This window comes from Cavia porcellus, unplaced genomic scaffold (genome assembly GCF_034190915.1).
Source record: "Cavia porcellus strain 051 isolate PalLab524CR breed Dunkin Hartley unplaced genomic scaffold, mCavPor4.1 scaffold_40, whole genome shotgun sequence".
NCBI lineage: Eukaryota > Metazoa > Chordata > Mammalia > Rodentia > Caviidae > Cavia > Cavia porcellus.
The window spans coordinates 3,887,558-3,899,785 of NW_026947523.1; the positions used below are offsets into that span (position 1 = coordinate 3,887,558).

General features: G+C 43.9%; 1 protein-coding gene across 1 annotated transcript in view; it reads left to right on the forward strand.

The window, feature by feature from the left end:
* Positions 1 to 15: 15 nt before the first annotated feature.
* Positions 16 to 12,228, forward strand: part of Smc1b (structural maintenance of chromosomes 1B) — a 52,753-nt gene continuing 40,540 nt past the window's right edge. The window contains exons 1-4 of the mRNA XM_023564393.2: positions 16 to 197; positions 9,510 to 9,698; positions 11,255 to 11,367; positions 11,454 to 11,657. Of these exons, the coding sequence (XP_023420161.2) occupies positions 89 to 197; positions 9,510 to 9,698; positions 11,255 to 11,367; positions 11,454 to 11,657 (615 nt within the window). The 5' untranslated portion in view covers positions 16 to 88. The remainder of the gene's footprint in view (positions 198 to 9,509; positions 9,699 to 11,254; positions 11,368 to 11,453; positions 11,658 to 12,228) is intronic.

Consider the following 12,228-nt stretch of genomic DNA (forward strand, 5'->3'; position numbering starts at 1 on the left):
TCTCGCGAGATTTGGCCGAGACTTGGCGTGCCTCTCCCGCGCTTTTCAAGCCAGCTCGTGAGAACGCAGGCGAGGCGCGAGCGCAGCGATGGGCTACCTGGACCTGCTGCTCGTGGAAAACTTCAAATCTTGGCGGGGCCGCCAGGTTATCGGGCCCTTCAAGAGGTTTACGTGCATCATCGGCCCCAACGGCTCCGGTAACGGGCGCCGCCGCGGGGTTCGAGGCGGGCGACGCCGGTCTGAGGGGTGTGAAGCCAGGGGCCTGGCGACGCGGCCCGAGGCTTTTCCCGCGGCCTTCGCCTCAGACCGAAGCCCACCCCGCTCTCGGCCGCTTTCTCCTCTGGTGCCCCCCACCCCCGCATTGGGGACCCCCATTCCCTTTTCTCTGGTGACCCCAACCCCTCCCTTTCCTCTTGGGGACTCACCCTCCTCCCTCCACCTCAGGGACCCTCACCTTCCTCCTGCCTCTGGTGACCCCGTCCCACTTCTCTTGGGGACCCCCTCCCCTCCCCCTGGGCCCAGCCTTCCTCTGGGTCGCGGGTCCCCAGCCTGGCCCTGTCCTGTGCCCTGGCTCCTCCTGGGCTTGGAGCCCGCCCCCCAGTCCTAGGCACCCCACAAGTAGAGGGCGGGCTGCTGACCCCAGGGAAGCGGTGGCTCGGGGCCGCGGTGCCGACGCCCTCTGGATGGACCCGTGCGAGTCCCCGGGCAGCGGCAGCTCCTGGAAACCTCGCGGGCTTCCTTCCCGTGCCGCTGGGGACGCGGAGCTCAGGCGAGGCCGGGGCCTGCCGGGCCTGGCCGCCCTGCTGGCCCTGAGGCTGCGGAGTTGGGGCCCACAGCGTTCCTGGAGCCCTGGTCACCTCGGGAGCTTCCGCGCCTGCCCTTTCGGCTCTCAGCTTTCCTTTTTGGGTCTCGAGTTGGAAATTAACTGCTGCCGTACCAGTCGCTGACAGCTATGAATAGAACATGAATTTTTAAGTGTTCTCTTGGCGCACAAATTTAGGGTATAATTGTGGAACCTGTGTGAAGTTTCTAGTGCCTTACAGGAGTAATTGCTGCTCAGTGTTTTCCTTTCCCATTCTGTTATCAAGAAGGCACTGAAGAGATAATCATGATTTTAAAAGCTCTTGCATTTTCACTCTGACTTTCCTGACTCATGTACCAAAAAATCACTGGTCCCATTACCAGTTATTTTCACCTTCTAGCTGATTAGGTAAAGGTCGCCTAGTTGTATTTTGTAAATCTAATTGGGATGCTTAGAGTAAGTGGCCACACAAAGTCTGAACTCCTGTCTGCCTAAACTATATGCCTATTACCATTAAAATCATGTTTGGAACATTTTTTTAAACGGATGCCATACTTAAGTTTACGAAAATTTCATTTTAATTTAAAAGTACGTACTGCAAGGTGGGCATAGTGCTGTGCACCTGAAATTCCAGCAGTCAGGACTGAGGCAGGAGAATTAAGGAGAGTTTGAGGCCAGCCTAGGCTACATGGAGAGCTCAAGGTCAGCCTGCATGCACTGCAGCCCAAGCCCCGCTCAAAAAAACTGTATCAAAAAACAAAAACCAAAGTACAGTACCTATTGAAAGTGGGGGTAAATCTCAATGGTAGACCACTTGCCTGGCATGTCCAAGGCCCAGTATTGAAAACATTTTGATTAAAAACATTGTAGGTTTATTTTGAGAAGCTCTTTACAAATTCTTCTGACTCTGCTGGCACCTGCATGCCCTGGAAGCTCAAGTTCCCTTTAGAGACTACTTGAAACTACATAAAACAGGTCATGCTTTACTTTAGCTTTGGCTTATTTACCATTTATCCACAACAAAATTTCTGGATTATATATTTGTTTTTCTTTTTTTTTTTTTTTTTGTCTTTTTCATTTTTATTGGTACCGGGGATCGAACTCACGACCGCCTGCTTGCAAGGCAGGTGCTTATGCCGCTGAGCTAAACCCCCAGCCCCTATATATTTGTTTTTCGAGAAGAGGTCTCATTAATTGTTCGGGTTGACCTCAGACTTGCTGAGATCCTCCTGACTTTGCTCTGCCACGTGCTGGGATTACAGGCATGTGCCATCACACGTGGCTTATTTCTAGATTTTGTCTAGACTGTTGATATTCTTGCTATGTGAAGTCCAAGATTCAATATGATACTTACCATAATTTAATTTCATAGAATTACTGGTACATTTAGATAAATTTTGTACAGATAAAATTCATATAAATTCAGGTATTTTGCTAATCAGCTTTATACATTGGTATTAAAGTATTTACTATTACTTTAATTTAGTTGGGATTCTGTTTTGTTTTGAGACTGGTTCTTGCTATGCAGTTCACGCTGGCCTTGGACTCACTATGTAACCCAGGCTGGCCTTGAACTTGCACAATCCTCCTGCCTCAGCCTCCTGAGGGCTGGGATTGCAGGCGTGATCCACCACATGTGACTTGGTCATTCATTTTTTAAATGTGTTTTGTTATTATCGCCTGCCCAGACTTGACATGTTCCTGTTTATTTGTTTTTTGTGGGTAGAGGAAAACTTTTGATTTTAACCATAACTTTCATGTTTCCATTTGGTTAGATTCAGCTTGTGTGTGTGTGTGTGTGTGTGTGTGTGTGTGTGTAGCACAAAAGGGTATATAGAGTAAGGTACCTTCTGTTTCTGAGGTACAGGTTGTGTAAGAAAACGCACTAATTGAAACAAAATCAAATTACAAATTTATAAGATTATGAACAAAGGGGAAAAACTTTGGATTTGGAGAGATATGGACAGGAAAATGTGAATCAGGGAAAATTTTCAAGAGGGTATGGGATTTGAGCTGGGATCAAAGCATAAATAGTTTTCCCAGGGGTTTGTGAAGTCTGTTGTGGAACAGTTGATCGTCAATCCTGGCCAGAACATAGTGTATATTCAAAGAAGCAGTGAGATATAAGGTTGAGATGCTATTGCATGAGTGCTTAACCAGAGGGAGGACTTTGAATTTAACTTTGAGAAGGAAAAGGTTAAACTATGAGAGATGTTACTGGGGAGGTACCACAGTGTGCTTGAGTCTCGGTACTGTTTTCACATTACTGTAGTCCTGTCCTCTCTGCAAATCTTTGTTTTGTGATTTTTCTCCCTGATTGGATAATTTTCACTGGCATAAGTAAATGGCTCTGATAACACTAAGTTTTAAAACTTACGGCTTCCTTGCAGAAAGCAAGTAGTTCAGTTGTAAACTGTAGTGATAAGTGTACAGTGTTCACTAAAATTGTTCCAACTTTTCTGTTTACAGTTTGAACACGTTATATTCAGAGAAAAGTCCCTTGGGCCGCACTTGTCTCCTCAGACTGTTGCCCTACACTTTTATTAGTATTGCTAAGCTCTCTGAGTACTTGACTGTAGCCTTTTATCTCTGGTGCCTCTTGACTTAGTTCTTAGACCAAAACTCCACTGAAAGGGGAGTTTCATCTTCTAAAGGACAGTTCTGTCTTCATCCTGATTGATCTGATAGCAGTGTTTCACTAGAAGTAATTGCGTGCCATGAACTTTTTTAGGCTGTTTTACACGTAGAATAGGTAGAATAGGTTAAAAACCACTGCTTTTTATAGAGCTTATGTTCAATCGCAAAGAGACAGCATGCTAAGGATGAAAAGTAGGATGTTGGAAAGCCATGTTATGAGGAGCAAAACTGGGCGGAAGAATGTGAAATACTGGAGATGTTTTTAAAGAAATTGGTCAAAGGAATGCCTCCTAAGGTTGCAAAGTAGGTCACCTTTGTCCTTTCCTCCTGAAATACTTTGTTGCCTGGACTTTCTTAACCCCTGCTTCACTTCACGTATTGATTGCTTCTTGCCCAACTGTAAGAATTGACTTTATCTTTTGGTTTTTTTTTTCCTTTTTGGTACTGGAGATCAAACTCATGACTACCTTTGACCCTCTCCCAACTGTAAAAACTAGAGCACCCCTCAAACGTGCCCTCTGTTTTTCTTTTCCCAAGTGCTACCCAATCTTACAGCTTCAAATACAACGCTGAGACTGGTTTGGAAAGTTACATCTCAAGCTTAGTCCATTTTCCTGTGCCCCAGATTAGTAGGCAGATGCTTAGCTTCCTGTTTCCAGTAGATATTTAAAACTTTACAGTAAAAGAAGAGTGGTTTGTTTCCTCTTCCCATCCCTTGCCAAAAAACAAGCCTGCTCTCTCCTAGTCTTTACTAGCTCAGTAAGAGGCACCATTTCCTCATTTATTCAAACCAAAAGCCCAAGAGCAATTCTTGATTCTTGTTTTCCTATGCTCCGTTCCTCCCACCTCAGCCAGTCATGCGTAAATTCTGTGGCTCTGTGTCTGAGACATACACTGAATCTGATTCCTTCTCGCTCCTTTCTAGTGCTGTAACATAGCTGCTGAGTCTGTGGCTTGACGTTAATGTGGCCGTACAGGTCTTTCTGCTTCCATCTTCTTTTGTCTGTAATTCATCCTCATTACAACCACAGAGAGCGTTAAAAAGAAAAAAAAAAAAAAAAAAAAACTGTGATTCTGTAAATCAAAGCACTTCCCAATTTAAAATTCTCCAGTGTTTTCCCCGTGCACTCAATAAAATCCATGTTTCTCACCACAATCCTTCGCTCTGCTCTAATTTCACTTCTGTGTCAGAATTGTGATTCCTCCAGGGAGTAATGCAGCACCCTTAGCTGACTTCCCTTTCTGCCTTATCCAGTTGTAAACCTGTGTGCCATGCTGCTATGAAAGTCATCTTCATTTTTTTCCTAAAAAGAACAATATTTATTTTATTTTTGTGGTAGATGAGGAAAATTTTGACAGAATGGAAAATCTATTTTCACTAATGGTGTATTTCTCTGGCTGGTGTGATTCTCAAGTAATATTTTTCCTATATTTCCTACACAAATGATTTGGTTTACTTTTCTAAGGAACAAAAATGTTATTTTAAAAGTCAATTTTAGATAACTCACAGTGGCTACTGAAGTTTTTAAAATGTACTGTTATTATAAAAACATTTGTTAGTATATATCCATTGTTAGTATATATTCATTGTAAGCAATTAGAAAATAATCCTTTGGGAAAATACCTATACGAATTTTTTCTGTGTAAACATTTTGAAAATGAAGGTGAAATCTTAACCGTACTTGTTTACTAGTTTAAATCTTCTCCAGGAATTACCTGCAGCTGTTTTCATTTCATCCGACGCAGATTTCCTCAGCTGACTTCCAAGTGTTAATCAGACAGTCTTCTAATTGAGAAGCACACGTTGCGCCTGTCGGTTACATCGCTCCCCTCTCTCAGCCTCCTCCCATACTGGCTCACACTGAGCTAGACCTCTCACCCCTTTCTAAGTTGCTCAGGCTGAGCTCAAACTTGTGATCCTCTTGCCTCATTCTCCCAGAATGCTGGGATGACAGACGTGCACCACCATGTTTTAAATCTCTTGATTTTTACCACATGGCTTTCAGTTATAGTTCTGACTTGTTGAAAAGATTGGCAGCATTTTCCTATAGAGTGTTTAGATGTGTCTGATTGCTTCCTTATGGTATCATTTAGTTTGTTCCTGTATCTCTTCTAGTTCTGTAAACTAGAAAGTATATCTAAGCACCTGATGGGTTCAAATTAAATGTTTTTGGCCAACCGCATCATATTGTATATTTTGTGTTATATCACATTGTTTTATCATCCATGATGCTGGGGATGATTTCATGATTATATTTAGTTAGACTTTTTCCTTTCTGACCATAAAGTTCAATATTTTCTTGGCATTATCCAGATGATGTCTATTGACCATTCACCTGATTGTGTTTTGGGGGGCATCAGGGGATGGGGGGGGTAAAGGTGGTCCTTGCATTTTGCTTAGGGTGCCCTGGGAGGCTGATGGCAGCTGGTGGGCACTGGCCCAGGTGCTTGTCTGCCCACCCTGCACCTGATTGCCTTAATGATAGTAATTTGCCTGAATCACCGCTTTGTTAATGTTTTCACAACTGAGTTTTCTAATTTGGTCTTGCTTTCTACATTGTATGATACCTCACAGTAAAAAGAGGTTTCCTTTGTTAACTCTGTTTTTAAATCAACATACAGTTCATACTGGAAAGAACAGGATAAATGCTTACCTCTTTTAATTACTATTTTCAAAGAACATGTTAAAGAGTTCCTCAGGTGGCATGAGTGGCTTCTCCTCTGTGTTTCAGTACCAGGGATTGAACTCACGACTGCCTGCTAGCAAGGTGGGCGCTTATGCCACTGAGCTAGATCCCCAGCCCCTCCTCTGTGATTTTCACTGGTGGAAGTGCGTCTCAGTCCGTTACAGTTGTTGTTCAGTTGCGGCTGCTCCTTCAAGTTGCTGCCTGTGCTTTGGTCATGACCTTGTCAGTACTGGAACACTTGCTTGCTTGCTTGTTGATGGCAATGTCTTAGTTCCCAGGATTGTCTGCACTTTTCTCTGCCTCAGACTGGAATTAGCCGGTTCTCCAGTGAGCTCTGGTTCCCATCAGTCGGACAGGTGTCAGAGACCCCCACCTGGAGCCGGAGGAACTCAGGGCATTCGGATGAGAGTCTGGACCATTTCAGTGAACAGGGTTAGACAACACATGAAGTACATTTTTAGGTTTGTTATTTTCAATATAACAGTTTTATTGAGCTATAATTTATGTACCAGAAAACACATCCTTTTACAATATAATCTACAAGAGGCTGTGTTTTCCTCCTGCCTGACCGAAAGAATGTGTTTAGAGAGTTTTAGATCTATTGCCAGGTGAGAACTGGAAGTCAGCACAGGTTTAGATTACATTCCTCTTACACACTGTGTCAGCTCTCTGGACTACACCCTTGCCCAGCTAGGACGGAAAACTCCCCCAGCACATCTGTGTTCACACCTCAGGGAGCACAGGCGTCAGCAGGGAGCTGGCCCCTTACCCCACAGCTCAGCCTGCAGAGAGCTGATTCTGCCAAAAACCATAAGGCACGTGCTGTGCCTGCTGTCACAGCCTTAGCCCCATGCCCAGCACTGCCCTATCAGCTGGCCTTAACCCCTCCTCAGAGACCCCAAATTTTATTTTATTTTGCCTTTTTTTTTTTAAAGACAGTGTCTTGCTATGCAGTTCAGGCTGGTCTCCAGCTCACTTCGTATGTAGCCCAGGCTGTTCTCGAACTTGCAGTGATCCTCCTGCATCAGCCTCCTGAATTTTGGGATTACAAACATGTGCCACCATTCCTAGGTGGAGACTCAAAATTTTATACCCCTCTCAGTGATAACCTCCTTCCTTACCTAAACACCTCTATAAAACATGCTCTGGCCCCTTGCTCAGGGCTAGTGGTCTTTTTTCCCTTGGCCTGGTGATACCTGGTCTGCAATAAAGTCCTCGCATGTCACTTAAACTTTGCCTGTCTTGGTGGTCTCAACAGTACCTTGGTTTACCCTAACACATTTTGGTTAATTTTGAGCAACTTTTGACAATGAAGGTCCTTTTTCTTCTCTGCATTGGCTTTTATGTCCTGTGTCCACTTCTCTGTTGGATTGAAGTCTGAGAAATCTTTATAAAACATATTTGAAAAAGTGGCTCCTAAAACACTTTGGTGGCTTCACACAATCTTAAGCACAAAGCTCAATGTCTTTAATATAGCATATTCCTATGTAAGTTCCCCAGCTTTCTCTCATCATCTCCAACCTTCTGAATTCTCTTCCCATGTTGAAATTAGTTGCCTTCGCAGCCGGTTGTGTTGGTTCATGCCTGTAATCCCAGCACTCGGGAGGCTGAGGCAGGAGGATTGTTTCAAGACCAGCCTGGGCTACAAAGTGAGCTCAAGGCCAGCCTGAACTGCATAGCGAAACCCTGTCTCAAAAAGACAAAAAAAAAAAAAAAAAAAAAAAAAAAAGAGTTGCTTTCTTACTAAAATAGTGTTTTCCTTCACTCCTTTATACCTAGAGTGGATTAACCTTTCTTAGCTATGCTGTATTTACCTTGAGCACCTGTCTCTCCAAACTGCTCGTTATCCTTTAAAATTTAGTTCAGAATAATACTCTGTAGAGTCCACTCAGCCCCCATCTACTCTTGCTTTTCCTAAGTGCTTCTCTTGCATTTTGTATTCATTTGTTTTTATAATTTATTATAGTCTGGTTATGAGTCATCTTTTCATTGCTGTGACACAACACCCAAAAAAATCTAGAGAAAAAAAGGCATTTTTGGTTGTTTTTTTTTTGTCCCGGGGCATTGAATCCCCTTGTGCTTACCTGGCAGCCCCTTAGACCACTGAGCTAAATCCCCCACCCCAGGGCAGGTTTATCTTAGTGTCTTATTTCAGAGGTTTTAACCCATGGTTGCCTGGTTGTAGGGCACAGATGTCACGGTGAAAAGCTGTTCACCTCACAGCAGCAGACAGCGGAAAAACTGAGCCAGAGGGAGAGGAAGGGCTAGAGACAGGAATGTATGCTTCCAGTTAGGCTCCAGCCAACGCCACCTCCTGATAGCATACTCAGCCTGAACGGTCCATGGTGTATTGGTGTCACCACCTGTGATCTGATTACCTTTGCAAAGCCCTGCTTGTGAACCTGTGAGCCTTTTGGGGACATATTTGATCCACTTCATAACTGTGCAATGTCCCACATGTAGTGGAAGGAACATAGGTTTTGGAATCAGATGCTTCACTCCAAAATGTGTTACTAACTCTTCTTTGTTTGTAAAATGCAAAGAAAATACCTGTTTCATAGGGTTGTTGTGAACGGAAAATAATAGGCAAAGAGGGTCTGTCACCAGGTTCAGTAAGTGCTGACCACGTTACCTACTGTAAGCTCCTTGGAGCAGTCAAAGGACAAAATTAACACAAATTTCGCTTAAAGGTCTAACTGGCTTTCAGTTGAGATTCTAGAATCAGATAATACCTTTTTTTGTTTTTTTGTTCCTGAGACAGGATTTTGCTGTTGCAGTTCAGGGTGGCCTTGAGCTCACAGTGATCCTCCTGCCTCAGCCTCCCGAGTGCTGGGATTGCAGGCGTGCACACCACTCCCGGCAACACCTTAAAATATAAAATAGAATGATCATTCCACTGAGCATGGTAGGACAGTTTGTCTTTGGAAGGTAGGAACAGGAATACAAGCTGGATTGGCTAGTGGCAGGGCATGCCAGTTTCCTTCTCTTGCGCAGTTACAGCAGCGCAGGCTTCTTTATTGTGCCTGCCTCCGGAGACCAGGCTCTTTCTGATTGGCTATTGTGAATCTCCTGTTTCATGTGCACGTGGATTCACAGCTCCCTTGATGTGTAGTTTGATTATGTGGCACTAGGTGTTATGGTTTCCATCTGGGGCTGAGAGCCATGGGTTTCCATCCTTGAATGTAGGTCTCTTCAGACTGTGCTGTCGCTGCAGAGAAGAAAGAAGTGACTGACCTGAGACTTCTCAGTCCTGTGTGTGCTTCGGGAACACTGGCAGGACTTGCAGGACGAGTCTCTGCTGCATCCTCTGCTGCATCAGAGCCTGGCTTCTCTGGCTCTGGGCGAGGCTTTATCATTAAGAGTGAATCTCTTTTCTTCCCCAGGAAAATCTAACGTAATGGATGCACTTAGCTTCGTAATGGGAGAGAAAATAACTAACCTGAGGGTGAAAAGTATTCAGGAACTGATTCATGGCGCGCATGTCGGGAAACCTGTTTCTTCCTCTGCAAGCGTAAAAATTGTGTATGTGGAGGAGAGCGGAGAAGAGAAAACGTTCGCACGGATTATCAGAGGTATTTTCTTTGTTGGTTTTGCTCAGGAGTCATTTAAGTTTTAAGACTAGCCGGTTGCTCTTTCTTTGTTGGAAGGGTGGGACCTAGTACACTAGTAAGTCCCCGACTTGGGAATGAATTCCGTTCCAGGACAACGTAAGTCCAAGCAAGTGTCTCTTACGCTGTCCACCTGTGAACGTTTGCCACTCAAATACCAGTAAATCAGGCGCTCACTGTAGTCCACTGATGTAATGAACTAGAAGCTTTTTTTTTTTTGCCTCAGAGCAAGTGACAGAACCTGTTTTATTCTCCCTTAAGAGTCTTCCTGCCAGGCACATGCCTGCAATCCCAGCACCGGGAAGGCTGAGGTAGGAGGATTGATGCAAGTTGGAGGCCAGCCTGAACTACATTTAAACCCTGTCTCAAAAAATATTTTTAAAAGAAAGAAAAAAAGAAGACCCTTCCTTAAGCAGACTTATTAATTCAAGTATCCTATTGTTAGCATTTCTGTTTGTGGCTATTTGGTTGAGATGCAAGAGGGACTCACAGAAGCCATGGAAATGCTTCTTGGGGTTCTTGAGGCTTGTCTCCTTTGTCACTGATGAAATGATTGTATGCATATTTTTATCTTTATAGACAGTTTCTTCTCTTATTTATTTTTTGAAACAAGGTCTTGCTACGTAGTTCAGGCTGGCCTCAAACCCACGGAATAGCCCTGGCTGGTCCCCAGTTTGTGGCAATCCTCTTGCCTCAGCCTCCTGAGTGCTGGGATTACTGGTGCGCACCACTGCCACCCAAGTGGACAGTTTTCTTCTACCAACTCTGAGTGAAATGTTTTAATTTGTATTAATTATTAACTTTATATAGTTCTTAATCCTTGCTAGGATGTTATCGTGCCTCTATATTAGGTGTGTGGTTTGATGTTTTAAATTGTTGCTATTTTCATTCTTGTTCTCCAGAACTTTCTCAGTTTATAAATGCAGGCTTGTTAACCTTCCTGAGTTCAGTCACGGGATTTTAGGGACACTTATCATTACATTCTTGTCCCTTAGTGGGTGATTTGGCCTCTTTAGCACCTGAGCATATTCATTGCATAGTTCCTCTTTCTTTTGGAGTTTTTGTTACTGAGCTGGAGTCTTGCAGTGTTGCCCAGCCTGGCCTCAAACTACCTCAACTTTCCAAGGAGCCACAGCTAAGGGCCTTCGCTGGGATCTGTAACTCACACAGAACCATGTCGGGGTGGGTTCCCTGGCCTGCCGTGTTGCATCTCGGTGCCTTTTCTGCTGTGCACAAGTGTTCTGTGCCTCTGCCTTCCCAGGTCTGCCTTAGTAAGCACTTACTACTTCCTCTCGGCCTGTTCACTTGCATTCTTCGTACTCGTTTGTCTCCTGGAGTGGGGTGTAATCTCTTGGAGAGTAGAGACTTTCCTCTGTTGTTTTTCCCACCAGAGAAGCGTCCTTGGTGTTTCACAGACCGTGTTGTTAACCGATGAAACACACGTATTAGTAGGTATCTTGTTGCATATCTGCCATTCCAGTAAGACACTCTCCGCAGCACTCTGCATTATGCCCTTTCAGGAGGATGCTCAGAATTCCGCTTTGGTGATAACCTTGTGACACGCTCTGCCTACGTGGCGGAGTTGGAGAAGATAGGCATCATAGGCAGAGCGCGGAATTGCCTCGTGTTTCAAGTGAGTGGCTGCGGTGCTTTATCCAATTCATAACTTTGAAAATGCGTCGTCATATTTTATATGTTGTCCATTCTTGTTTTTAATAGGGGGCTGTGGAGTCGATTTCCATGAAAAAACCCAAAGAAAGAACCCAGTTTTTCGAGGCTATCAGCACTTCAGGAGAGCTTGTGGGAGAGTACGAAGAAAAGAAAAGAAAGTTACAAAAGGCCGAGGAGGATGCACAATTCAATTTTAATAAGAAGAAAAATGCAGCCGCAGAGCGCAAGCATGCAAAATTAGAGAAAGAAGAGGTGAGGGCCGGAGAAGAGAGCGCTCTCTGGGAAAGTCACTAGGTGTGACTCGGGCTACCAGGAAAGCTGCTGTGACAACAGAAATATAAACACAGGGAGACACAAAACCTGACTCCCTAAAGATGAGCTATGGCATGGCTTCCACTGTTTGGGTTCTTCCCAGGACAGTTTTAGATCTTGACATTTTTAAGCTTTTAAAAATTATTGAGGATCCGAAGAGTTTTTTGTTTGTATGGGTTATAGTTACTGATTTTTTTGTATTTTATTGTATTTATTTAGTTTTTGTCTTCTTGAGACAGGGTCTTGCTATGCAGTTCAGGCTGGCCTTGAGCTCATTTTGTAACCCAGGCTGGTCTCACATTTGCAGTGATCCTCCTGCCTCAGCTTCCTGAGTTCTGGGATTACAGGCATATACCACTGTGCTCAGCTTTTGTTGTATTTTAAATTAAAACCTGAAATTTAAAAAGGTATTTTACTGATGCATGGGAAAGTTGCAGCTAAATTCATTACATGATAAGATATTTTATGAAAAATACTTACATTTTTCAAGAATCAATTTAAAAAGCGACGT